This window comes from Pelodiscus sinensis, chromosome 24, assembly GCF_052426305.1.
Source record: "Pelodiscus sinensis isolate ZL-2025 chromosome 24, ASM5242630v1, whole genome shotgun sequence".
Taxonomy (NCBI): domain Eukaryota; kingdom Metazoa; phylum Chordata; order Testudines; family Trionychidae; genus Pelodiscus; species Pelodiscus sinensis.
The window spans coordinates 6184278-6210546 of record NC_143075.1 but is presented as its reverse complement, the minus strand read 5'-3'; the positions used below and the strand labels follow the sequence as shown (position 1 = coordinate 6210546).

The 26269-nt window shown below is 55.1% G+C and overlaps 1 protein-coding gene across 2 annotated transcripts; it reads left to right on the top strand.

Moving 5' to 3' along the window:
- The first annotated feature begins 99 nt into the window (after positions 1–99).
- LOC102453597 (putative glutamate receptor) lies at positions 100–24826 on the top strand. Of its 2 annotated transcripts, none has more exons than XM_075906667.2 (11): positions 100–219; positions 3118–3226; positions 8809–8840; positions 12659–12721; positions 13808–13987; positions 15392–15618; positions 17549–17646; positions 18203–18420; positions 19014–19239; positions 21111–21358; positions 22473–24826. In XM_075906667.2, the coding sequence occupies exons 2-11, from the start codon at positions 3154–3156 to the stop codon at positions 22563–22565; spliced, it is 1458 nt and encodes a 485-aa protein (XP_075762782.2). In that variant the 5' UTR covers positions 100–219; positions 3118–3153; the 3' UTR covers positions 22566–24826. The 2 variants fall into 2 exon arrangements, with proteins under 2 accessions (XP_075762782.2, XP_075762783.2); XM_075906668.2 differs by having other exon boundaries at positions 101–219; positions 3121–3226.
- Positions 24827–26269: the final 1443 nt, after the last annotated feature.

The following is a 26269-nucleotide window of genomic DNA, read 5'->3' as shown; positions in this document are numbered from 1 at the left end:
GCGGGGACGTGCCCGAATAGAGCCCCCCGTGGGCTGAGCCCTCGGCCGCTGCGTGGGGCGAGCCCCCCTCCCCCGGCCAGGCCAGGGCCCCCGAACCAAGGCCAGCCCTGTCCCTGCTGCGCCCTGGCTCCTCCTCCGGCGTCCGACCCTTTATCTAGGGGCCGGGGCGAGCCAGCCCCGCGGTCGGTGCCTGCGAGCGGCCGGGCGAAGGGGATCGCGGTGAGTGGGAAGCGCCGCGGGGGGGTGGGAAGGGCCGGGGGGGGGCAGCGGGGACGGTGCAAGGACTCGCCACGGGGCGTGTTGCGAGCCTGGCCCCGCGCAGCGCCCCGCGGCCCTTGGCACCGGCCCCCCGGGGCAGACCCTCGAGGGCTGCTCGGCTGCTAATCCGGCTCCACCTGCCGCGAGGTTCCAGGGATCGGGCCCCCCCCCCCCCCCCCTTTGCCGTCTCGCTGCACCGTGAGCTCCCCAGCGGCGGCTTTGCGAGGCTTTGGGGTCCCCGCTCCCGGTCTCTTCGGAGGGAGGGCGAGAGCCTGGGGGGGGGGGGGTAACAAGCGAGTCGCTGTCCAGGCGGGGGGGGGGGGGCTGGGCCCCGCGTGGGGAGAGCATCACTAGCACCGCGAGGGAGGCGTAAGAAATGCCCTGAACTTTAAAAGAGGGGGTCGCACAGGCGCAGAAGGGGCCCCTGGGGGAGCGATCCTGGGAGAAAATATGCGCAGAAGAGCGGCCAGACGGGGCCAGACCAAAGGTCCATCCAGCCCAGAGTCCTGTCCTCCCACGGTCGCCACTGCCAGGTGCCCGGAGGGGGGGACAGAACAGGGAATCCTCTGTCCCAGCTTCTGGCAAACAGAGACTAGGGGCACCAGTGATGGACCTGTCCTCCATGAATTTATCTGGCTCTTTTTTGAACCCTGCTTAAGTCCTAGTCTTCACCACATCCTCTGGCAAGGAGTTCCCCAGGTAGACGGTGGGTTGCATGGGAGGACTGGGTTTGTTGTTTTATCCCTGGATCCCTTCCCCCTCTGGTCTCCCCCCAAGCCCCAGCTGCCAGGAGCTGTGTGAGTCTGCCCAGAACCAAGACACCTGGCTGTCAAGCTGAAAGTCTCTGGACCGGATCCCAAGTGGCGCTAAGTGCCTCCGTTAACGGGCACTGCAGCCACTGAACACCTCCCTGGATCAAGCCCCCTGTCTAGACCTGCCCAGTGCTGAGTCCCGGGTTTAAACATGAGCAGCTGCTGCCGGTTTGTCCAGTTGAAGGCTGGAGCTTTCAGAGCCAGGCAGAGCTGAGGCGCGTCCCTTCCCCAGGCTAAAGCGTTGAGCGGAGGATAGGAGCTGCTGCGGCACCAAAGGCCAGGTGCTGTTCTGGGAGGCTGCGCAGGCAAAGGTCACTCAGCCAGGGAGATTGGGGGGGGGGATTGAGAGTGATTCAGCTATTGAGAAAAAACAATTTTTCTCCCCAAAGAGGAGGCTTGGGCTGTGTCAGGGAAAGAGAAATCTGCTTCCCCTTCCAGCAAGAGGGGATGCAATGGTTGGGGAGCTCCCCCCTCCTCCCCCCCAAGGCTGCTGGTACTACCAAGCTTTGCCTGGGGAGCTCAAAGGTGTGGGCCGGGCCTTGGAAAAGCTTGTGAGGATTTTTACGTGGCTAGTCCTTGTGGGCGCTGGGCTGCCAAGGGCCCACGGGAGGCGACACGAAGCAGCCTGACTCCTACCGCTGTCTGACTGCAGAGCGGCACCAAACCGAGCATCCAGTCTGCCAAATTGCTTCTGAAAAGCTCGGCCTTACCCAGCTGCTCTGCCCCCTTTTCTTATGGCAGGAGACCCGAGGGCCGGCGCCTGCCGGGATCTCTGAACCAGCTAGTTCTGCCCACACCATTTCCTGGCCTGCTCTCCGGGCGTGGCAGCGCTCTGCGAAAGGTGGCTTCGTGCTCCGGCATTAGAAGGCATAGAGAGAGCAGGCCGCAACGGCGAGTGTGTGACCTGGCCTAATCCAGCACCTGGCGGCCACAGCGGGCTGCACGCTTTTCAGCAACGCTTTTCTTATTTCCCATGACATGCGGCTACGCAAATGCAAGAAAACTCCTGGTTAAAAAAAGCCACCTTTGGTGTGAGGTACAATTGCCGATGCAATAGGGCCCTTGTGCGTGGCCGCAAAATAAAAATGTTTGCGTGTTTCCCGCCCCCTCCCCTCCACTCTTCCTTTTTCCCCTGACGAAGGAAGAGGAGGTCTAGAATCAGACAGGGGCAAAGGGGATCCGAAATGCACAATGGTTTCTAGCTGGCTTGGGGCAGAATGAAAATGTTCCACTTCCAAGCAGGTTGGTGACAAACTTCCGAAAAGTTTTGCATGGAGCGAGCCCTGGTTATCGTGCTACTTCTTGCCAGGAAAACACCCCTCCCCTCCCCTCCCCTCCCCTCCCCTTCCCTCCCTTTTTTTCTATCCTGCCCTAATTGCAACTCAGGCTGCAGCATAGAGCAGCAAGGTGCTTGGCCTGTGTCCGGTTGCTCTGCCTTCACCCTCCTATCTTCGCCGGCTAATGACGCATAGCTTCCCCGTTAGTGCCTCATTACCATGCACATCTGCTACCACCTCCCTTCTGCCCCTGGCATGCTAATTACGATGCAGGAGGAGCTGGAGACCCTCCCATTTTCCCTCGCCCTCTGGTGCAGGGACCCCAGCTGGAGAAAGCCCTGCTTATGGCACTGTTCTTTCGCTACAGTGACATGCACTGGGGAGTCGCGACCCCTTGCTCAGGGGCCTCGACCAATGTTCCTGCTACTGTTTTCCATCCATGTGCAGAATAAATTTTATGTGCATCAAGGCATGTGCGGATGTGCACCACCCAGAGAACACATGCTGCCGGCGGTGTGTGCTCTCCTGATCAACGGGGTGACATTTGAATCTCTCCTGGTTGGATGCCCAAGTGCTCAGCATATAGGGAACACTGGCCTAGACGGGCGTATTGGTTATGTCTGGGGCCCAGGAGTCACTGCACTGTCATCTGGAGACCTCTCCTTTGAATGGGGGCTGTTTAAAAACACAGAGCCTCCGGGACACTGTGGCACTTACCCAGCTGGACTGAACTGTGAAACTGACTTGACCTACCTGCCTTTTGTCTCCAGCAGGGATCCCTCTGGGCACCAGCTGCTTCCGCCCTGATGATGGAAGCTTTTCGCTTGGCGTTCTATGTGTCCCTGGGCCAGCTGCTGCTGGGGGAATCACGCCTGGCAGGTGAGAGAAAAGTCTTCCCCCAAAGTGCTAGGGACCATCTAGATCAGGGCTGGGCAAGATGCGGCCCAGGGGCCGTATCCGGCCCCTCTAACACTTGGATCTGGCCCATGGACCGTCTCTGGCCACTTTCTATTTATATCCCGCTGCCCGTGCCACTGGATTTCCAGGTGGCGGCTCAGGCAGCAGAATCCTATTCAAATGGCTCCTGGCTCCTGGTTGAGGCGCTACCCCAGCAGGGGCTGGAGCCATTTGCCCTTTAAATAGCTGCCACAACCCCAGGCGGGTGCTAGGCAATACAGTGGAAGCGGGGCCAGAAGCTTGCGAGCCCTTTGCTGTGTTTTTACTTCAAAGCCTCCGGCCCCAGACGACGCTAGCGGGAGGCTAGTCCGTAGCCCCGCCCCTTCCACCCCAGACTCCGCCCCTTCCGGGGGTGGAGCTGGCCGGTGATCATGTAGCAAAATTCATTAAGTGCCGCCCCCCCCCCTTGCAAAAATGATTGCCCATCCCTGGTCTAGACACGTTCCCGTCCTACTCTGGGATGAGGTGACCTGCGCAGCTGCCTCCTTGATGGTAGCGCATGGGACTCACCCTTGTGTGGCGTATTCTGGTGTGTGCAAGGGTTTAGCGTGGCTAGAGGTGCAGCCAAGTTGTCGTCAGGTAGGACAGCAGCTTTCAAACTAGGTTGTGGCCCAGCACTGCGTGGGGGAATGACGGGCCCTGGGTCTCGGTGCTGCCAGGGGATCAGAGGAGCAGTGGGGGGCTAAGGCAGCTCCCTGCCTGTCCTGGCACCACAGACTGCGCTGGGCCCCAGAAGTGGTCAGCAGCAGGTCGGGCTGCTACGTAGGGCTCCCCGCACTGCCCCTGCCCCCAGCACTAGCGCCGCACGCCCACTGTCTGGAAACCTGCTGCTGGCTGCTTCTGCACCAACCCTCCCCCAAGCCAGAGCCCCCTCCTAGAATTTAATAATGGAGATTGCCTGTGTCCTAGAACTGTCCCCTGCCTTCACAGCAGGACCAAGTACCATCCCTGACAAATTTTTGCCCCAAATCCTTAAATGGCTTCTGCAAGAATTGAACTCACAACCCTGGATTTAGCAGGCCAATGTGCAAACCACTGAGCTATCCCCCACCCTGGAGCCTGCCCTCCAGTCACATGATGTTGGGTCGCGGCATCAACCATTTTCTTCCACTGGGTCATGAGAAAAAAAGTTTGAAACCCGCCAGGCTAGGAGACACGCGGCCAAGTCCCTGGCCCTGTTTCCATTGTAGGGTGGTGGCAGGGGCCAGGACACAAACTCTGGCTGGAGAGGGAGGCTGGGTTTTGCCACATTTCCTCAGAGCGGTGTCTGTGGCTAACGCCTCCTGTGGCCCACCAGTCCCCACTTTGGCCTGCCCCGGGCCCCTGGTATTGTCGAGCCAGGGGGAAGGGAAGGGTTAGACTGCAAGCGGCTGCTCTGCCTGGCCTCCCCAGCATGCAGTTTGCCTGAGGGGCGGTAGGCGGGTGTTTGAGAAGAGCCCTGGGCCGATAATTGATGCTGCCTTCCCCGGTGCTATCCAGAGGCAGCCTGGAGAGCTTGGCAGCAGCTTGGCACTGCGAGGAACTGGTAGGTTTGCCCCTCAGCACCAAGGGTCCGTTTGTTCTCCTCCGCCCTGGGAGCCAGGGGAGCTGATGGCCCAGCCCAGCGGCTCAGGTTCCTTCCACTTCTAGGTCGGAGGTGGGAATAAGTGGCCGGGTGTGGTTCACCAGAGTGAAGGCTTAGTGGGCTGATGGGTCTTTATTTACCTGCGTCTCTGTGGGTCTGGCTACTTGCAGCTCCCATTGGCCATGGGTCACCGTTCATGGCCAATGGGAGCTGCTGGAAGCAGGGTCCCAGTTTGCGCTGCTTTCCGCAGCTCCCATTGGCTGGGAGCAGTGAGCTGTGGCCAATGGGAGCTGCTAGCAGCCGCACCTGCAGACATGCAGATAAATGAAGTGACCAATGGGCTTCCCGGGGATAACCTTGGCAACCTGCATCTGGCCTGTGGGCTGCCTAGTGCCCAGCCCTGTCCCGGGGGCTTCCAAGTCTTCTCTTCAGTAACACACTCATTCCAGCAGGGAGGGGGTGGGACATTGGGGTCAAGCCCCCAGCTCTGATCAAGGCACGTCAGCCAGCCGGGGGAAGGCCTGAGAAGATGAGACTTGCTCTTCTCAGGTCTGTTGCTGAGGGACCTGAGGTGCCTTCTTGCCCCTTTGAGAGGCTCGAATTCCAGGGGACCGTGGGGGCAGGGGAAGCTTTTCTCACCTCTCCTCCACAACCTCAACATGGGCTCAGGCCCAGGAGTCTCCCCTCTTCGGTGGCCTGTGAAATCCGAACCCGCGTTTCATTCCAGGCCTCGCGCCCTGGTCTGAGGTGCGGGAAATGGCTGTGGTGGTTGGGCCTGTGAGCAGAGCTAGTTGCCGTTGAAGGGGCATGGATCAAGCGCCTACGTCAAGAGGGGACCTTTTTTTGGTCTGGGGCCAGTGACCAAGAGAAAAATCAGTCGGGCACCACACACAAGTGAGAAGCAAATAAACCCAACAAACCGGAAACCTCACTGAGTTGGCTCCCAACTGAGACGCCCTCTCCCCCCCCCCAAAAAAAAGCCACTTCACTCAACTTTGGGGCTCCCGCCCAAGTCACTAAGGCCAGGTGTACACGACAGTGGAAGGTCGAATTAAGATACTCAACCCCAGCTATGTTAATTAAGTAGTTAGAGTTCCCACACAGGCTCCACAGCGGGAGGTCGATGGGACCAAATCCTCCCGTCAGCTTCCCTTACTCCTCTCCAGGAGCAGGAATACTGGCACTGATGGAGGTGCCCTCTGAGTTCAATTTAGTGGGTCTTTACTAGACCGGCTAAATCAAACTCCAGGAGATCGATCATGGCAGTGTCAATCTTCCACATAGTGAAGATGTGGCCTCAGACATAGGGTGTGTCTAGACTACTGAGTTTTGTCGACAAAAGTGGACTTTTGTCGACAAAACTATACCAGCGTCTACACTACCGCTGAGTTCTGTCGCCATAACGTCGACAGAACTCAGCAGTTTTGTCGACGCTGGTATACCTCATTTTACGAGGCATAACGCCTTCTGTCGACAGAGTTCTGTCGACAGAAGGTGTTATTGCCTGTAGGGTTGCGTCTAGACTACAGGGGTCTGTCGACAAAGCAGCTTGCTTTGTCGACAGAACTCAATGTGTCTGGACACTCTTTGTCGACAGAAGTTTTGTCGACAGATACTGTCGACAAAACTTCTGTCGACAAAACCCGGTAGTCTAGACGTACCCTTAGAGACTTATCCCAGGGCACAGCCTCACCACAGGCCAGGTAAGAGTTAGCTGGGGGCTGGATCCAGACCGTGAGGCATAGGTTCCACACCCCTGCTCACTTCAGCCTTCCCCAGCAGCGGTCGCTGTACGTCCAGGTGGCTCGTATCACCTGTTTGTCTCTGTTTTCCTCTAACCCTCTATTTTACGCTGCGTCCTTGGCATCTCACGAAGGGCAGACCATGGAGTTGGGTGCCAATGTCGCTGCCTTTGAGCAAGTGCTGTCCCCCTCTGTTATTTACGGTCCTATCACACGATGAGACCTGGATACGCTCCCGCAATGAAGCTTTGGATGCCCCCATGCAGCGCCACTGCAGGGGAGCTGAATACTTCACCTCGGACGCTTGTTTTCTTCCACGAGTTCCCAGAAACTTCACAAAGGAGCCCAAAGGCTCGCGCTGGCTCTCACTTCTGGAACAAGAGAGCTGCTTTGAGGCGGTTCCAGCTCCCCGGAGCCCTGCGGCAGCGACGGAGAAAGCCGGGTTTGTTCTACAACAAGCTAGAGTTCAGCCTAAGAACAGAAGAGGCAAAATTGCTGAACCTTTGTTAAATGAAAGAGCCCAGCTGCTTCCATTGGAAAGTGCCCTGGATTCTTCTGCTCTGGGTTTTTCTCCGCAGCCTGGCAGGTCGGGGTCTCTCGCCTCAGCCTTGCGTTTTCCCGTGGAAAAGTGATTCTGGGCAGCGAGTAAACAACGCGCTGGACTTTTCGTCCAGCACCTCCAGGCACTGCCACGTAGCCCCCGCAGCCCTGGGGAGAGAGGTGATCGGGATTAGTGGGAATTATGCAGAGGCTGAGGGTCACGTGGTCAAGCTGGGGGTAGAACCCAGAAGTGCTGATCTAACCACAATGTGCACCTGGCTTCTCAAAGCTCTTCACAAAGGAGGGCAGGGTCGTTATCAGTGTTCCCTTTCCATCCAGGTGCGGAATAAATGTATGTGCACCAAGGCATGTGCACCACCAGTAGAAACAACACCTAGCTGTGGGCTCTCTGCTAATCAGCTGGGCAGCATTGGAATCCCCCCTGAGCAGCTGCACAAGCACTCAGCTTACAGGGAACACTGGTTGTTAGCTCCATTTCACAGATGGGGAAACTGAGGCACAGGGAGCAGAAACAACTTGCCCAGTATCAACCTGCAGGCCAGAGGCATTACCCAGAAGTGAACCCAGGTCTGTCAAGTCTGGTGCCCTGCCTACTAGGCCATGCTGTCCCCTACTGTTCAAAACTCCTGCAGCAGTAACTGGCATTTCATTCTGTGTGCTCTGGAAGGTGGCACAGCGAGGCGGCAGCTCCGGCTGAGTCTGTTCTCTGCTCAGTCACCACAGGGGTCCTGTCTTCATTTCACTCACTTTCCAAAGAGGGCCCCGTGTGCCACGCCTGGGCCAAGGGGCTCTCCCAGGGGACGGAAACAGGACGTGGTGGGGTCCCAGCGGCTGCATGGCCAGGTGCTGTCTGCTGCCACAACCCTGTTTCACTGGGAGTCTCGCTCTGATGTGATTTTTTGACAATAACCCCCCCCCCCGCCTTGCAGACTTGTCATAGGGAAGATGATTCAAAAATGCCCAGGGACGTGTCTCCATGAATCAGCTTCAGGGATCCCGGTGAGGATGCTAGTGACATCCCTGGGCAACCTTTCCTGGAGCGAACATTTAGGGTCTTCTGTACCCGGCGCAGCTGGGATGGATACGTGTGGCCCCTGCATTGGTGGGTATTTGCTGCTCACCAACAGTGGGATGAACAGAATAAACCCAGCAGGTGTCATCGAGCCAAACTCTGAGCCTGAAACCGCCCCAAGTCCCCACAAGTCACAGGGAGTCATTCCCTGGATCAAATGCCCCCGATGACACATGATCATGGCCTTGTAAAAGCAGCGTCCTAGTGCAGCTTGAACCTTTCTAGTCCTGGCGGGTGCTGAACCAGAGCATTTGCTGGACTACGGGAGGTCAATATTGTCTAGCGGCGTTACCAACCCTTCCACTGCTTGCTGGGCTCTGAGAAAACATTTTGGGGCAAATTAGAGCAAAATAACAGCCCAGAACACTGCACGCCAGGATGGGGAAGGGGGGCTGTAAACAAACTTTATGGGACTTTGGGAAACTTGGCCTCCCCCAGGCTAAATGGACATGCGACTAACTGAAATCATGCTGGACTGTGGATGTTGCCAGACCAGAGAGTGCCAGATTAGGGAGGTTCAACCTGCAGCATATCCCTCACCAAACTATCTCGTTTGTATTTGCAGGCGCAATCGAGACTGGAAACACTGTCAGTAAGGTACGTCGGCGTTTGTTACTATGCAGAGGGGAATGTTAATGCAAAAAGGCCTATTTCGCTCCAAAGGGGGATGCTGGGTTCAGTGCAGAAAATGTGATCAGGAAGGATGCATTTTTGTAATGAATGTTCATGGTTAATGACATTTGTTTTTCTCTCTGTGTTTTTAAATGGATTTTATTTGTTTGCCTTATCAAAATAAGCCAGCTAAGCCTGAAGGAAAAACCCACCTTCAGCTATTATTATTTCAGGACGGTAGAAGTGGCACTTCACAAATAAACTCACCGATGATCATAACACACTCTTGCTAGTCTGTGGTTTTAGCAAAATAGAACGCAGCATTCTTAGCCAGACAGGCACAAAACCCTTGTTCTTAGCCCGCCGGTCGCGTTTTTACTGCCAGTAATGACAATTCACAATAATTCAGGGAGAAGGGGAGCCAGTGCCTCAGGCTTTTGCATGAGGGAAGAAATAGGCAATTAAAGGACATTTGTTAATTAAATCTAATCCTACCAAGCCTGCTCAGAAATAGGCTGCAGGTCTGATAGCAGTGCCGATGGGCATCCCCATCCGAGCTGTGATCTAGCCAACGAGGCTCAGCCCGGCCATGAAGACATGACGGTTTCATACAATCCTAGGGCTGGAAGAAACCTCAGGAGTCATCGAGTCCAGCCCCCTGCCCAAAGCAGGACCAACCCCAACTCAATCACCCAGCCAGGGCTTTGTCTAGCTGGGACTTAAAAACCTCCAGGGATGGAGATTCCACCCCCTCCCTAGGGAACCCATCCCAGCGCTTCCCCACCCTCCTAGGGAAATGGCTTTTCCTAATATCCAACCTAGACCTCCCCCGCTGCAACTTGAGACCATTCTCCTTGTTCTGCCATCCGTCACCACTGAGAACAGCCTCTCCCCATCCTCCTTGGGACCCCCTTCAGGTTTGCATGAGCGTGCCTGGAACCAGGGGTACATACTCCCTCCCGTTCCCACCACCATGTCTTCTCTCCTGTTTGAGTCCTGCTGGCTACATTCAAACTAGCACGGCTGGATCTACTCAGCTCCGGCAGCCGGGTAGACACACCCTATCTCATATTGATATTAGGTGGTGTCTGGAGGCCCATGCCCAGCGCAGGATTCCAGTGCATGGTGCTGTACACACAAAGGGAGGGGGAAGTGACTAACCCCAGGTCACTCAGTAGGTCTGAGCCGGGGAGCAGGACCCAGCTCTCCTAGGTTACAGCAACACCCCACAAAACAACCCCTTGCGGCACTGAGTCTGCGTCTGGGGGGGCTGGCGCTCGGGGGCTAAACGTAGCAGTGTGGACGCTCCCACTCTGGCTGGAGGCGGCTACACAGCCCAGCAAGGGGAGGGGGTTTTGCCCTCGCACCCACTTCAGCAGAAATGTCTGCTCTGCTATTTTTAGCCTTGTAACATGAGCCCTGCCCGCTCGTGTCCGTTGCCGGGGGGCCTTTTTGGCAGTAGAGATGTGCCCTAAATTCCCGAGCAGGTGTTCTATCCACTACACCACTCTGCTTCTGAGAGGGAGGCCGGCGAACAGACATCGATCCATTCACTGGGTTGCTGATTAAAACACCGTGCCGGCTTTTAACTTCTTGCAGGATTGCTTACTTCCTCCCCTGGTCATGTGACTTCCCGATGGGCAAGTTTTTGTCCCTTCCTCTCGTTCTGTGTTCTTTAAATGGCCCCGAAAAGACTGCAGCTTGTCTGACAGCGCTTGTCTCTGGCAGGGTCAGCATGGCCTGCCCGGGTCTTAGCCCTGGTCTACACTAGGGCTCTAGTTCAAAATAACCCCCCTTAGGTCAAATGAATAAGCAGAGCATCCACACTACCGATCCCGTTATTTTGAAATAACAGGCCTCTCTCAGAAATCTGTACTCCTGCTTTCCTCGAGGAATAACGCCAATTCCAGAATAGGGATTTTGAAATAGTGGCAGTGTGGACGCTCCGGTGCAGCTATTTCAAAATAACTACGCCCCAGAGCATTCATACTATTTATTCCCCAGTGCTTCCTAGGGCTCTAAGTCAAGGACGCGTGTCCACATTAATGGAGCCTGTCTCGGACTCATTTCAAGGCCTCCCTATAGTGAGGACATGCTATTTTGATTTTGTTTTGGGAGTTATTACATCGATTTTAGTTATTTCTAAATAGTTTCCTAGTGTAGACATAGCTGCTGACGGATGACACCCAACTCAGGAAGTGATCTTGGGAGGTGCCCAGCGTTTTCCGTTCCAGGGGTGCTCAGCACTCTGGGAGATGAGCCCCCTTTTCCTGTTGGCCCTCCTGCAAAAATAGCAGCTCTTAGGTTTTCTTTTGGCAGCAAAGTAGGAGACACAAACAAGTCTTATAGACTCTGAGCTGTTTCCAGGCAGAGCTCAGAAAAGCTTTAGCAGAGGTCTGGCTCTGGCCCGAAAACTTTGACAGGGTGGCCAGGCGAGGTTTATGAACGTCGAGAAACCGTTTCCCGTTCTGTGCATTCCATGCCTCCCGCTTAGCTAATGCTCCCTGCTGTTCTGTGCCTCCTGGAAATGCGCTCTAATGAGGCCTTAATTGGCTTCCAGCTGTTTTGTGAGCCACGGAAATTGATCGGTTTTGAAAGCCCGTGTATGTGGCATGTATTCTAAGAAGCGAGACAACATTGAAAGTGATTTTTGTTTGGGTAAAACATGTTGGCAACACAAGATGCACGGGAGTGATTTGTGAATTGCCGTTGGGGAGCGAGTGACAGACGACGGAGACAAGGGGGAGACCTGTCACTGGGAGCGCTCTGCTGCGAGGGAAAAGCTCTGTGGCTACGCTGACCGCAGTGGGTTTGTACTGGCTTGCACCCGCTGGGAATCCAGCCTGGTGAGTGTAGACACTGAGTGCAGGCCACACATGAAATGTGGGCCCCCGGTGCTCCGACTTCAGGGAGGCTGCAGATGGGAGGACGTGGCCTTCGGAGCTCCCGCAAAACCATGCGGCAAGTGCCTGGCTGCAAACCCTAGGCCAGGTGGTGCTCTGATGCCACCAGGCGCTCAGGACCCGCCTGCCCCAGTGTGGATCTGCCTTTATCAGAGCCGTGTCACACATGCCTGTGGAATGCATTCGCCCCCCAAGTCCTGGTGCAGAGCACAGCCAGGAGCTGGCTTCCTTCCGTCTCCACGCCGAGCACCTCGAAAGGAGCAGCTTAGTGCCCAATGGCTTTGGCACCACTGTGTGCCTCAGTTTCCCCATCTGTCACAAGGGGCTAATGCTATTAAACTGCCATCTTTGGAAGGAGAGGGTATGTATCAAGCCCGTTGCAGGCCCGTGTTGATCAGTGTCTGGCTGTGATGCTGCCTTTTTATTGGTAGATCTCAAAGCCCTTTAGGAAGGAGGGCAGTATCGCGAGCTTCACTTTACAGGTGGGGAAACTGAGGCACGGAGTGGCCCACGGTCACCTGCTAGGCCAGTGGCAGCACTGAGAATAGCGTGCAGGTCTGCGAAGTCCATTCTAGGGCTCTATCCACTACCCCGTGCTGCCCCGTTACAGCGAGCGAAGGGGGATTCACTCACTGCAGTGAGGAAGGTGACTGAATCCCGGCGCTCGATGCCTGGCTGGAAGGTGGAATTGGAGCATCCCGCAGCTTGAAAGCCGACGTGTTAATTCCGTGGCACCTGTCAGCTGGTGAGGCCCAGGGAGAGGGACCGTTTGTGTTCCGGGTTTGCCTTGCACCGTGGGGGTCTTGCCCGGGACCCAGGCCCCGAGGTCCAATACACATTGGAAATCCCCGCGGTTCAGGTGGAGCTCCAGTGGCTCACCCCGAACGCTTTGCCCTGCAGGGCGGCGATGCAGAAGGACAAGGGGGAACGGACGCTCAGATGCTGACGGTCACAACGATCCTGGTAAGGCCACGGTGCTGCTAGGCCTTCGCCCCACCCTAGGCCCGCACAGGGCTTGGTCTGTCTTGAGTTCAGACTCCCCTCCCTGTCTACAGTGCACTCAGGGACCAGCTAGCACAGGTGACTGGCGGCTTCAAGGACCGAAGGATCAGCGGGGGGGGGGGGGGAGGGTGATTCTTTCACACACGTTCCCTGGGGAGAGCCGGGCCTTCTCCCAGCCACACGTGGCTGACGCCCGCTGAGCACGGCGCAAATGGCTCGTGCCCCGCCGCGGAAGTCGGTAGCCAGGCCCAGACGTGTCGGTCAGCCCTGCCAGGAGGATCAAAAGCAAGAAACAGACCATGGCTATGTCTACACTACAGAGTTTTTCCGCAAAAACTCGAGGTGCGTCCACCCTGCAAGCACATTTTTGCACAAGTAAATCGAAAGATCGGAGGGATTTTTGCGCCATCGGTAATCCTCACCCGATGAGGGAGAAGCCTTTTTGTGCAAGAGCTCTTTCGCAAAAAGGCGTGTGTGGAGGGGGAAGAGGGGTTTTTTGCGCAAGAAGAGGGCACAGGTGGCCTCTCCGTCCTTAGCAATCACTGCTCCTTGCGAGAGTGTCCATGCAGTCTGGACGCTCTTGTTCGCAAAAGCCCATCGCTTTTTCCGTGCGCTTTTGCAGCGTGGACGCGCTCTTGCACAAGAAGTATTTGTGGAAGATCTCTTCCGACAAAAGCTTCTTGCGCAGAAAGCCTGCAGTGTAGACATAGCCCATGTGACAAGCCAATACAACCCTTAGGGGTCAAAAATAAGGCTGCCCAGCTGTGAGAATACAGGGGCTGGTTACGAACTCAGCATTTCCCTTGGAGGAATGAGTGATGGCTAATGGCTCTTACCAGCCAGAAGGGGCGTGGGGGAGCCTCGGGGGCGGGGGGTGGGATGCCCCACAGCTAAATCCCGTGTTCTAGCAACAGACTTTGCATCTGCCAATGTGGGGCACAGCCCTTTGCCAGGCAGAGGCGGGCGGAGGGTGCCGAAACGGGGCGGGATCTCACTGGTGGGGGATGGTGGAACAGGCCGGTTTCAAACCTCCCCCCTCTGGTGCAGCAAGACCCCTACGCGATGGCGAGAGGCACAGAGCTGGAGGGGTACTGCCTGGATCTGCTGGACGCGCTCGCCAAGATGCTGCACTTCAACTACAAGGTGACGCAAGTGAAAGACGGCCGCTATGGGGCTGTCTCCGCCGATGGGAACTGGACCGGGATGGTCGGCGAGATCGTCAGACAGGTGAGTTTCCTTGGGACGTCCCCAGGTGGAAACAACTATGGCAGTGGCTCTTTGAACAGCACCTTGTGCAGGGGGGGTTGCTGGCTGTGACAGACCCGTGCTGCCCCTGCAAGGGATTCTGGTTTCCCTGAGAACAGGAGAGAGCAGCTCCACTGCCCACTTCACCTCCATACCAACAATCAGAGTGCCAGGCGCATCTCCTTTTCACACAGCACTTGGCCAGCTGTAGCATTATCCCCATTTGACAGATAGGAAAACTGAGGCCATTGAGGACTCTGGGAATAGAAAGAGGACTGCCTGGCTCGCTGGGTGGTGCTCCGACCCACAGGGTGTGCTGCCTCTAGGTTGCAGTCCAGTGCCTCTCGGTAATCCCCATGAAGCTGCAATGTTCCACTCGCTTTAGGATGCTCAAGATAAAGGAAACAGTCTGAAAGCCAAAGTGCTGGCTGAAATGCACCCGAGACGGAGTCTTTGTTAGTGGGGATTGCGGAGTCAGAAGGAAACTGATGAAAACCCCTTAGAGGCTGGGTTGAGTGCACTTGCCAACATTCAAAGATGCAAGATCGGTGAGGTAACAGGTTTTATTGGACCAGCTTCTGTTGGTGAGGGAGACAAGCTTTCACGGCCCACAGAATGACCAAATTAGCTCCAGAGCTTGTCTTCTTCACCAACAGAAATCTGCCCAGTAAAAGCTCTGACCCCACCCACCTTGTCTCTCTGATTTGCTAGGACCCACCTGGGTAACTTTTAAAAACTCTTGAACACAGCAGCGGCTCCCCAAGGGTGTGTTTGCTGCACACATCCCGTCTTGCAATGTCCATGGGTCTGTCTGGATACGTGGCAGGGCTGGTTCCAGAAATTAAGGGCCAGCCCAAGTTTGTGCCCTTGCAGGTACATCTGTGGGTGGGAGAGAGAAAACAGGCCCCTTGGCGAACCCAGCTATGGTTTTGTCTACACTGCTAGATTAAAAGCGCAGCTGCGGCAGGGTGGTCATGGCACCAGCGCTGGGATCCTGTTTACACCAGCGCTTTGGAGCGCTGTCACTTGCTGCACTCGGGGGGTGTGGTGTGGGGGTTTACACCCCTGAGCGAGAAAGTTACAGCGCAGGGAAGTAGCAGTGTAGACCAGCCTGAAGTCAACTGCTTACCGACTCGTTGGAATGGGCACCTTGTCCTGTCCTTTGCTGCCACCTGGTGGCACGAGGCAAGTAAGCGCCTCTCCTGGCTCCTCCCGAAATGGGGGTGGTCGACGGGGTCTCCACGGCGGGGGAGGTGGCCAGAATGGCAAACAGGAGGCTGCGACGAGGCACCACGACGTGCTTTCTCCTGCGGCCCTGGGAACGGAGAAGCCTCCAGCTCGCGGCCCGCCCCCCGCGTTGCTGAGGCGCCCCGGCTTGCCCTGCAGGAAGCAGACCTCGCAGTGGCCCCCTTGACCATCACGTCGGCGAGGGAGGAGGTGGTTTCCTTCACCACGCCGTTCCTGTCCACGGGGATCGGGATCCTGTTCAGGAGAGACGCCGCCTCCCAGGACACCTCGTTCTTCGGCTTCCTCGCTCCCTTCAGCAAGGAGACCTGGGCCGGCCTGCTGGTGGCTTACCTGCTGACCTGCCTCTGCCTGTTCCTTGCGGCCAGGTAAAGAGGCATCCGGGGTGCTGTACAGTGTGTGTGGCCTTCTCGGGGCCCTCTGTTTTCCCCAGCCCCCGAGCAGGCTAGCCACAGCCCCTGCACCCCTCAGAGCCGCTCGCTCGGCTACAGCGCAGCCCCTAGCACCTCCCTTGGAGGCTCATAGAATGCCAGAGACCACGGCAACATCAGAGTCTCTTCCCCTCTCGCTAGGCACAGTGCAGCACGTCTCTAACACGGTCAGGCGCTTTGCGTGGGCCATTCAAACCAGGGCTGGGCAACCTGCCGCCCATCGGGGTCTACGTGCGGCCCGCGAGACATTGTATTTACTACTGCCCGGGCTCGAAGTTGCCTGGTTCCGATGGTTTCCTTCCACGTAGATTTTTTTCCTGCCGGTGTTGCTAGTGACACGCACTGAAAGCAACGGGCGTGTGAAGCAGGGATGTTGGAGTGCAACCGCCTAACGGTGTACCCGATACGCTGCCTGTCGGTTAATGGTGCCGGCTACACTCAGCCGGCTCCCGGAGGCTTCGCTGTGGGCTCGGTGGTATAAACCTTATTCAAGCTTAACGCTTGATACTTTAAATAAGCGTTAGACTGCAGAGCGCACTGCGTGTACCCACTGAGATCTTCAGCAGGCACACGGTCGCCTGTGGAACCGACGTAACGTCCCTCACGTGACGCGAGGGGTGTGTGAATTGCACAGCACGTTGACTGCGAGACCAATGAAAGCGCAGGTTCAGTCAGCACGCCCTGCTAATTCTAGGCTCGCAAGCACAGCGAGCAAAACTACCCTGTCCCGGGAGACTGTCTTGGTGATGTCAATCTTGCAGCCCACGGAGACGAAGGAGGCCCACTCACTAGCTTGAGTCTCCCGTTGCTGATTTAAACATCATTTTAGCCCCATAGTTTCACCTTCATCTCCATTAATTTCTCTCCTAAAATCTGGCCGTAGTTGTATCTAAGGCTCAACTCCTGCTGCGTTGCATCTCCGGGTGCTTCTGTGGGTGAAATTCTCTCCCCTCCCGTCCCCCGCTGAGCAGCAGTATCCGGGCATGTCGGGGGAAAGGAAGGACTTCAGTCCCCACCTGCAAGCCGGCTGCCATGGAGCCCCGGTGCAGCCTCAGGCGAGAAGCGCAGCAGCTGCTTTGCATCCCGTGCGCTGGGGGTTCGCTGCGGGAGCCACGGAGTCGCAGACCCAGCCACCCGCCGGCGAGGGCAGCGCCGTGTGCATGGGGCGGGGGCTGGGCTCCCCGCTGCAGTCGAGTTGAGGATGCGTACGGCCCGTCCTACCTGCCGCGAGCGAGGCCTCTCCGGCGCCAGAGGCCTCGGGTTGTTCCTCCTCCTGCCTCCCTCACTTGGAACTTGCCGCATGGAAGTCGCTCTTCCTTGAGGCTGTGTAGCCTGGGCTGGAGAGCTACACCCCCTGGGGTCAACGCACATCTGCCAGCGTCCGTGCACAGCCCGCTCCCTGCCCCCCCAGTCCCCAGGCAGAGGGGTCTTGTGGTAGCGCCCCGGAGATGCTCCGCCACCCTACGCAGCCACCAAAAGTGTAATTGTAAATGGTGGCCCCCACATTCCCCCTCCCCCTCTGGGTGACACCCCCTCACCAGGGCTGACTGTGCTCCATGTGCTGGGGCCCCTCCCGTCGCTTTGTATCAGCCCTTTCCCTTCAGTGCCGCCCCTCTTCCCGCGAAGGGCCCGACGTCGCGTCCCCGCGGTTGTTCCTTCCAGCTGGCTGCCATCGTGGGCAGGTGGGGAGAACGAGGCGCGTCCCCAGGCTTCCTAGCTCTGTCACGCCCCAGCGGGAGGGCAGCATCCGCTGGTCTCCTCAGAGGCAGCGTCCCCGGTGCTCCCCGCAGGAACGCGCTCCCTCTGAATCGGGGCACAGCAAAACCCCAGCCCCGCTGACGTCGTGACACGGAGTTGCTTTCCCTAGACTGAGCCCCTGTGAATGGAAGGAGCCCACGAGTGAGGAGAACCGCTTCACCTTTCTGAACAGCCTCTGGTTTGGAGCAGGTGCTCTGACCTTGCAAGGTAGGACCCCACTGGGCCTCGGGGAGAGACCAGCTCGCCCACCGGCTGTCGGGGAGCCGACCGGACCATTTCAGCCCACGTCCCTCGGGGTGGAAAGGCTCTAGAGTGCCCTGCCTAGCTGCGTTTTATTGAGCATGCCGTCTAAGCAGGGAATCCAGCAGCTAACGCTGCCCATGGGACCTGCCATCCACAGGGCTCTGTCGACGGCCAGCATCTTAGGAATCTCTCCTCGTAAGTGCCCGAGCGGGGGAAGTCTGGCTTCCTGTGAGGGACGTTCCGGTACAAACACCCGTGTGCGTGCTCCGCGGGTGGCAAATTCCCCTTTGCGGTTGGTGATCGGCACAGATTCCCCACCGCGGGCGAGAGTCTGGCTGACGCAGCGTCGCGTTGCAGGGCTCGTGTGCTCCGGTGGGCCGGCGTCTTGCGTCGCTGACCAGAGACGCGCTCGTTGTCGCGCGACCCGCGGCCCTTGGAATACCCGTGCAAACGTAGGCGCTGCCCTGGGCCCTTCTGCGCGTTGAGCGCCTAACGGCGCGGCTGCCTTGGCTCTCCACAGGTGCAGCGCCTCATCCCAAAGCCCTCTCCGGGCGAATAATCGCAGCCATCTGGTGGGTGTTCACCATCTCTCTGCTGGCGGCCTACATTGCCAACTTCACCGGCTTGCTGCGCGCTGGGGACGAGCCGCTCGCCATCCAGACGTTCGAAGACCTCGTGAAGCAGAGAGAGCTCGAGTTTGGGACTGTGGAAAGTTCCTCCACCTTCCAGTTCTTCAAGGTGCTGACCCGCTAGCGGAGTCCCTAAGAGCCCGGGAGAGGGGCTTGGGCTCAGCAAGGCCGATGCGAGCCGCGTTTTCAGGAGCTCCTTTGGCTGAGCTAGTGAACACCCTGGATAGGTTAGGGAGGTCGACAGACTTGCCGGGCCCCTGACCAAAGTGGTGGGGTGGCTCCATGTTCCCAGAAGGGGCGGAGCCACCGGCAGAAGGGGTGGGGCTTCAGGCAGAAGGGGCAGGGTTGGGAGCAGCCAGCCTTCAACATTGCCCGTTCCGGCAGCGATTTAAAGGGGTGGGGGCTCCAGCTGCTGCCGCTTCTGTCACAGCAGTGGTGGCAGACTGGAGCACCTTTGGATGGTCGGCCCTTAGGGCAACTGCCCCCTTTGCCCCCAACTCCGTCGGCTGTGTGTGTCCCTGCCCCGGCTGGAACGCTTTACCCTTGATCTGAAACCGCTCTGCTTTCCCGAGAGACGGGGGCGCTTGCCAGCCAAAGGAGGTACCTGGGCAGCTCTCAGGGGGGTTCAGCAGGCGCCTGTGGATTTTGTACCGCGGCGCCCTTGCTCGCTGGGAGGGCTGACACGTGACTTGTGGGCTGCAGAACTCCCGGAATCCCACCCACCGGATGATCTACGAGTACATGGACAAGAGGAGAGACTACGTTTTGGTGAAAAACTACCACGAGGCAGTTCAGCGGGTGCTGGAGTCGAACTACGCCTTCATCGGGGAATCCATCTCCCAGGACCTGGCCGCGGCCCAGCACTGCAATTTGATCAGGGCCCCCGAGGTCGTTGGAGCCAGGGGATTTGGCATCGCCACCGCTAAGGGTAAGACAGCGTCGGCCGCTTCGTTTCCACCCCTCCCTTTCCTTGCAGCCGTGCCACAGCGCTAAGGACCCCGCGTTTCCAGAGCCGCCTCAGGGCCCTTCTGCCAAGGCACGTAGGACAATGCCAATGGGCCAGGTCTGAAAAGTGCAACCAGCCTGTCTGGTACCTTACGACTCTAGGGCAGCTCTGTGATCTGGAACAGCGTCGAAATCCAACATATTAACCCTACTGTTGACTCTGGCCTCACAACGCGTTGCTCTCTGGTACAGACTCTTCAGTAAGGGGTGGAAAACACATGGCCTGGCCAGCCCAGGGCCAGATCCCCCAATTTTTTACCCCACCTCAGAGCCTGGGGGCTCCCCAAAAATCTACTAGCCTGGGCCCCCCCAGCTCTGATGTGCATGGGGAATGTGGAGTGTCTTTCTGCCTCTCAGTTGGGGGCCATGTCAGCGACTTTTTTTTTTGCTTCTCACTTTTGGGTGGCCCCCCCCAACTGGTTTTTCTGTGGGACAGCAGCCCCCAACCCAAAAAAGGTTCCCCGCCCCACACTTTAGAGGCTAACACATCCTCTGACAATCAGCAATTGGGTGATTTTTTTTTCTGTAGCCCCAACGTCAGAAGCGCAGACAACATAATTTGGAGCCCTAAAAAAGGAAAATTAAAAGGTCGCTACCGCCTCATGGGAAGTCTTTGATGAGTGTTCCCTTCTCTTCAAGGGCTGGTTGCTCATCCTTTTTCCATTGCCCTTTCTTGGCTCTTTTCCATTATTTTTATGCAAACTGGCATGAGGCTAGCATAGCTGTTCAGCAGCACCCATCCTTAAGCTGCGCTGTTTTGTGAGACGACTGGTTTAACGAGGCAAAAATGTACCGTTATCTTTCATGCCTACCCCATTTTCCTCGCCCAGCGCTTCAGAAATTCCACACTCAGGGTACAGCTAGATGTGCTTTCATTTTCGAAAGAAGATATGCAAATTCAGCGCTAATGCGCATATCTTTGTCTGATCGCTTTTTCAAAAATGTTTTTTTTCAAAAGTGAAAGCAGTTTAGACGCGATTCTTTTGAAAAAAAAAAACCTTTTTTGAAAAGAACCTTTTTCCTCAAAAATTGAGGTTTACAGGTTCTTTCAAAAAAAGTTTTTTTTTCTCCAAAAGATCCGCATCTAAACTGCTTGCTTTTTCGAAAAAAATAAAACACTTTCGAAAAAGCAATCAGAAGAAGTGATGCAAATGGCATATCGTCTTTCGAAAGTGAAAGCCAGTCTAGATGTACCCTCACGGTGCCTTTGGGCTGCAGCCAGACCTCAGGGGGGTGCATAGCAGCCAACCGCCCGCATATTGGCTGTGTCTAAACTGGCCAGTTTTTCTGGAAAATCAGCCGCTTTTCTGGAAAAACTTGCCAGCTGTCTACACTGGCCTCTTGAATTTCCACAAAAGCACTGACTTCCTACTGTAAGAAATCGGTGCTTCTTGCGGAAATACTATGCTGCTCCTGTTCAGGCAAAAGTCATTTTGAGCAAAACTTTTGCGCAAAAGTGCCAGTGTAGACAGCTCAGATTTGTTTTCTGCAAAAAAGCCCTGATCGCGAAAAATGGCAATCGGGGCTTTTTTGCGGAAAAGCGCATCTAGATTGGCACGGATGCTTTTCCAGGAAAAAGTGCTTTTGTGGAAAAGAATCCGTGCCAATCTAGACGCTCTTTTCTGAAAATGCTTTTAACGGAAAACTTTTCAGTTAAATGCATTTCCGGAAAATCATGCCAGTCTAGACACTGCCATTGTGTATTTATGGGTGGGCCCTCCGCCGCTACCATTGAGCTGTGCGTGTGTGTGTGTTGTATAATGCTCCAGTTCATGTCTCTCGGCTACCCTCCAGGCTCAGCGTGGGCCAATACACTCTCCGTTGCGGTCCTGAAACTGGGTGAATCGGGTGACCTGGACTACCTACGCAATAAGTGGTGGGAGACCACCTGTTTTCGGAAGGGCCCGGACCCGTGGAGTCCTCTGAAACCCCAGGCCATAGGTGGCCTCTTCTTGGTTCTCGCGGTCGGCCTCGCACTGGGAGTGATTGTGGCTTTGGTGGAGCTGTCGAACAAGAGCAGACACACTGCTGAGCAGGAGAAGGTAAGTGGCACTGACACGCGTGCTTCCCTGGGCGCTGCCTGGCTCTCCTGCGAAGGGCCTAGCGCCGCCCAGCACAGCCGCCCCTCTTCTGATGTAACTAGTGAGTCAGTGAGGGGTCTGGGACCCCCACCCGTGTTCCCTATAGGCTGGACGCTTGGGCGGCTGCTCAGGAGACATTCTAATGCTGCCCAATGGATTAGCAGCACGCCCACCGCTAGGTTTTTGTTTCTGCGGATGGTGCACATTCACACATGCCTCAGTGCACAGAAAAAAATTATTCTGCCCATGGATGGGAAAAAATCTGCACCTGGATGAAAAAGATTAGCAGGAACATTGAGCCCCCTAGCTGGTGGAAAACCTTTGATGCAGTGTATGTCTGCACTGCAAGCGGAGATGTAAATTCCTGCTTAGCTAGGGGCTGAGTCTAGACCTAGGAGCTCATAGAGGCTTGCACCATGGCCATGCCATCTTTAGCTCGCTCGCTCTCTTAAAGCCACCGAGGATGCAGCTGTCTCAGCTGGACAGTATCTCTCTAGCTGCCAGGTAGTTCTCCCTTCAGAAACAGCCTTGCCTTATTCCCAGGGATCTTTGCAGTTAGCTCTCCATTATGGAATGAGCTGTTTAGTCCTCACGGGGAACGATGATTGTAACATTTCCACAGCCTGTGATTCATGAGGATAGGATTGAGGGGTAGCGAATCAACTGGGAGAAAAGGGTGAAAAAAAAAGGTTAGATTTTTTTTTTGTTTGACTATAGTATCAGTAATGTCCATGAGCCTTTTAACGTATTGAACGTGGATAGACAGAGGACGCCAGGGTATGTCAGTGGTAACGTCAACTGAATTGCTTAAGTCATGCTGCAGTACAACTAGTGCAAGTGGTACACCCACTTGCTTTGCTTCTTCTGGCCTGTTTCCTTGGCAATGGTACATTTGTTCTAACGTACCAGTTGTTCCCCACAAATGCTCTGACAAGCAAGGGAACCACTGCAGAGACGAACCAGCTCTTGCATTGCCTGGATCACAGGTCTGTGCCCAGCAGATTCCTTGGTACCACCAAGGTGCCGTGTACATTCAGCCGGCCTTCTCCTCCCCCGCCCCCTTCCTGTCTTTCAGAAGTCTTGCTGCTCTGCTCTGCTCGAGGAGATGAGTCACCGGTTCAGACTGAAGGAAGGTGCAAGAGAGAATCCAGAAAAAGTTAAACCATAGGAAGCGCTTTTGGGAGCAGTCTCTCAATGTTAATCAATTTCTTGCCTACTGTGTGTAGTCAATAGTGGCTGTTTCTCTGACTGCGTTTTCTGCATTGGCCTATATCTCTGTAAGCCTAGAGGGTAGCTTCCTTATCACTAGGAAAGGTCAATCTCTAGAACGATTGAACAGCACATGGGGACCTAAATAGCTCTGAGGCCTGACTCCAGATCCTGGCTGCTCTAGAGCACTAAATCCAACCTAGCACTGATGAACGACGGCAGCATCTGACGGGTACTGGGCGGCTGACCTCGGTCACAGCTCACAGGTGGAGGCCTGAGCAGATGGAGGGAAGGGGCTCGTCTTTCCTAGAGAGTCTGTCTACACAGGGCTTGGAGATGTGACCTCACAACAGCAGTGAAGCCACAGTAGCCGGGGCTGGACAGCCCTCCCCCATGTTCTGGGTCTGGATTGAAGCACCTAGGCTTTGTACTCTTAGCTAGGCAGTGTGCCCGCAAGCACAGCCTTACTCAAAGCAGCTGGTGACAGTGCAGCTGGGGATGCAAAGAGCATCTTCGATAGCTGTGCCCACACTAGCTCACCCACCCTCAATAGAAAACATAACACCAGCTTACAGGCCTGCTTGTGTCGCCTCTGCGGGAAGTAGCAGCCTCCTTACGGCGGAAGTGTAGCGAGCTAGCTCGAGTACCAGCTCCACAGGCCAGACCCACCCTTGGCTGCGGTGTAACCGGACCTGAGGAAGTGGCTCCTTTGGCTCCGAGTTGAGATACATAAGCAAGAGCAGCTGCGGTGTCTGTGCCCTGTGCTCCCCACCCCCTGCTGATCCTGTTCTGTGACTAAGCCGAGACTTGTAGCTGGCAAACTCGGCATCTTCCATCACTGGCAATTGTTTGGTTAAATGCTCAAAACTGAATGTCACCTGGGGCTGCGCTTGAAGGGGACCAGTGGGAATATGCCAGGACCAAGTGCAGGACGACTAGAATGAGCCACATTTTCCATGTTGGCGCCTGTCAGTTTTCAGTGTGACAGAGATCACGGCTGTACAGGGTTTTGAAGGCTGAAAATGCAACCTGAGTCAAACAATAGCGTTGCTGGACAAAGACCCTTCTTTGGATCCAGTGCATGGGAACGGCTTTCTTAAAAATAAACGGGTAGATTTAGCCTTTAAGTTAATGCAGCTGCTTGGCACCTGCTAATGTTTATCAATATAACTTACTCCAAATAAGATTTAAACAAGTCTGCCAACTGGGAGCAGATAGAAAGGCATAAGGGTTGCAATTCACGCAGAACTTCCACTCTGGGTCAAAGATCATTTGCTTGCCTACCACCAAAGGTGAGTTTTTCCCAGTGCAAACATGTGGCATCAGCCTTTTTTAGGGGGTTTTCCAATATAATTACTCACTTAACATCCGCCACCCGTGGAGAGAGTGCCTTCCATGGAATGTTAAGGGGTTATGCTAAATTTGAACTAAAGCTAAAATACCATAAATCAGCTAAAATACTCTGGCTCTTAAGTCAGCAGGGCCATTTTAAAGGATCACAGTTCAACTACTGGGTACTAAAGCAGAAGGTGGCTGTTGCCTTCACTTGGGCCAAGTCTACACTAAAGAGGAAGGTCAAATCAAGATACTCAACTCCAGCTACGTTAATTACAAAGCTAGAGTTGACGTAACTTGAGTTTCCCCACCATCCCCACAGTGGGAGGCCAATGAAAGCAAATGCTCCTGTTGGTTTCCCTTACACCTCGCAGAGGCAGGAGTACCAGTCACCACTGTGGGTGCCCTAAGTTCAATTTAGTGGGTCTTAACTAGACTCGCTAAACCAAACTCCGGGAGATCAATCACAGCAGCCGTTGATCTTCTGCTGAGTGAAGACATGGCCTTGGGCTCTGGGTGTTGCCTTTCAGCACATCAGATCAGGGATTGGTGGCTGAGCAAGTTAAATTCCAGTTGCATTTCCCTCCTGTATCTGCTGCTAGTTTTGCTTGGCCATATTGGGAAAGGGTAAAGAGGCAGAGTTTCATTAACATACAGAATTCTGTGACAACTGCATAGCTTGAGAAACATGCCTGCATTGCCTTGTGGTAGCATGAACACCTGTAGAGTATCTTTGCACTTGGCAACAGTGCCTTCAAAGCATAAGGGGTTGCTAAAAATGTTAGTGATACAAGCTGATCACTTGGTTGAAGTTACATAAGGGTATGCCTGATTCCAGAGATTAGACAGTAGGAATTTTCAAATTAAACTCTCAATGTCACTGTGCATCTGGTTTGTTTTGATTGATATAAAGGATTGATATAAACCTTTCAAAGGAAGATAAAGGAAGGGGTGATCTCCATCTACCCCCAGAAAGGTAAGAGACCTTCGTCTACCCTTTGGCTGGGTGGTGAAGGAAGAACGAGCATGTTGAGTGGTTCCTGTTCCCTTTCCAGCTTCCTGGATTTTACTGTGCAACTACACGGTGCTTCGGGGGAAGAGCAGACTTCTGGCCCAAGACTATCCTTCCTCTGTAAGGATCACACTGGTACTTTAACACAAGGCTCAGAACGATAGAGCAAATGCTATTTAAAACAAAGCTATGAAAGTCTGTCACCACTGCAAAGTATGGCACTCGGTTAAAAGTAACTTCAGTTAGTGACAAGTGGACGCTGGGTCCCGTTAAGAAGTAGTAGCAGGGTTGTACTTTTCCCTTCTGTATGCCACATTCACATACCTCGTAACAGCAGAACAGCTTGGGGCCTAGGTACTGGGCATTTCTAGCTCAGCAGGCCAGCAGTAAATGAAGAGGTGCTTCCCCACTCCTGCAGCGGTGGATGACTTTTTTTGAGCTGCTCAGGGGTGGGTAAGTACGTTCCCTAGAGAGAGACTCACAGGGAGTTGAAGTTGAGGTGCCGTCTGATACTGCTGCTACATGTACAGTGAAAGTCAGTGGAGTATCCTTCCTTGCAAGCTAATGGAGATGTCACCAGCTAGCAGGCCGACATCACTACACAACTTAGAACATCAGAAGCAGAGGAAAACCAGGCATCTTCTCCCAGGTGTCCTGGGACAACAGCCAGGTAGGAGTCATTGCCATTCACTCTGACTAGCTATTTGATGCTGAATGTCTGGCCATAACCCTCCCGTTTAAGGGAAACCAGAGCAGTGCTGAAATGAATACGAGCACAGCCTGAAGTCATTTGTTTGTTGCAAAGCATGTAGGCCCAGTAGTTTGAGCTGATCAACAAAAGGCCAAGAGTCAAGCATGGATGTGTGTATGTTTAGTCAACACCTGAGAGCTGGGGAGGGTTTTACAAGCAGAACAGACAAAGATAAACGTTTATTAGCTGATTTGGCCTTAAAGATTCAGGAACATCAAATGGAAGGAGAGATTACATAGCAACTCTTGATGGCCTTGTTCCAAATAAATTCCTGATGTAACTGAAGTAGCTGTAGGAGTGAGGAATTTAATCTTGCTTTGGTTCAGGCTGAAGAGACAAATTAGCTAAAGAGACTGGTTTTCCTTGTAGTTTTCTGGATCCCGTCAAAATGTTTTAAGAGCCAAGAGTGGAAGTAGGTAAGCTTCAGGAATTTAACTTCACTGTGTAGCAGTTGGGAGAAATCTCAGCAGCAATAAACTCTCCCATCTGCTACTCTCATTGATGCTCAGATCAGTTACTAACTATTCTAGGCTCCTGTGTCAGAAATAACACTGCTCAGCTTGCA

Coding starts and splice junctions, on each gene's coding strand:
- LOC102453597 (XM_075906667.2), top strand. CDS start 3,154: ATGATGGAAGCTTTTCGCTTGGCGTTCTATGTGTCCCTGGGCCAGCTG. Junction 3,227..8,808: donor GGGGGAATCACGCCTGGCAG/GTGAGAGAAAAG, acceptor TTGTATTTGCAG/GCGCAATCGAGACTGGAAAC. Junction 12,722..13,807: donor TGACGGTCACAACGATCCTG/GTAAGGCCACGG, acceptor CCTCTGGTGCAG/CAAGACCCCTACGCGATGGC.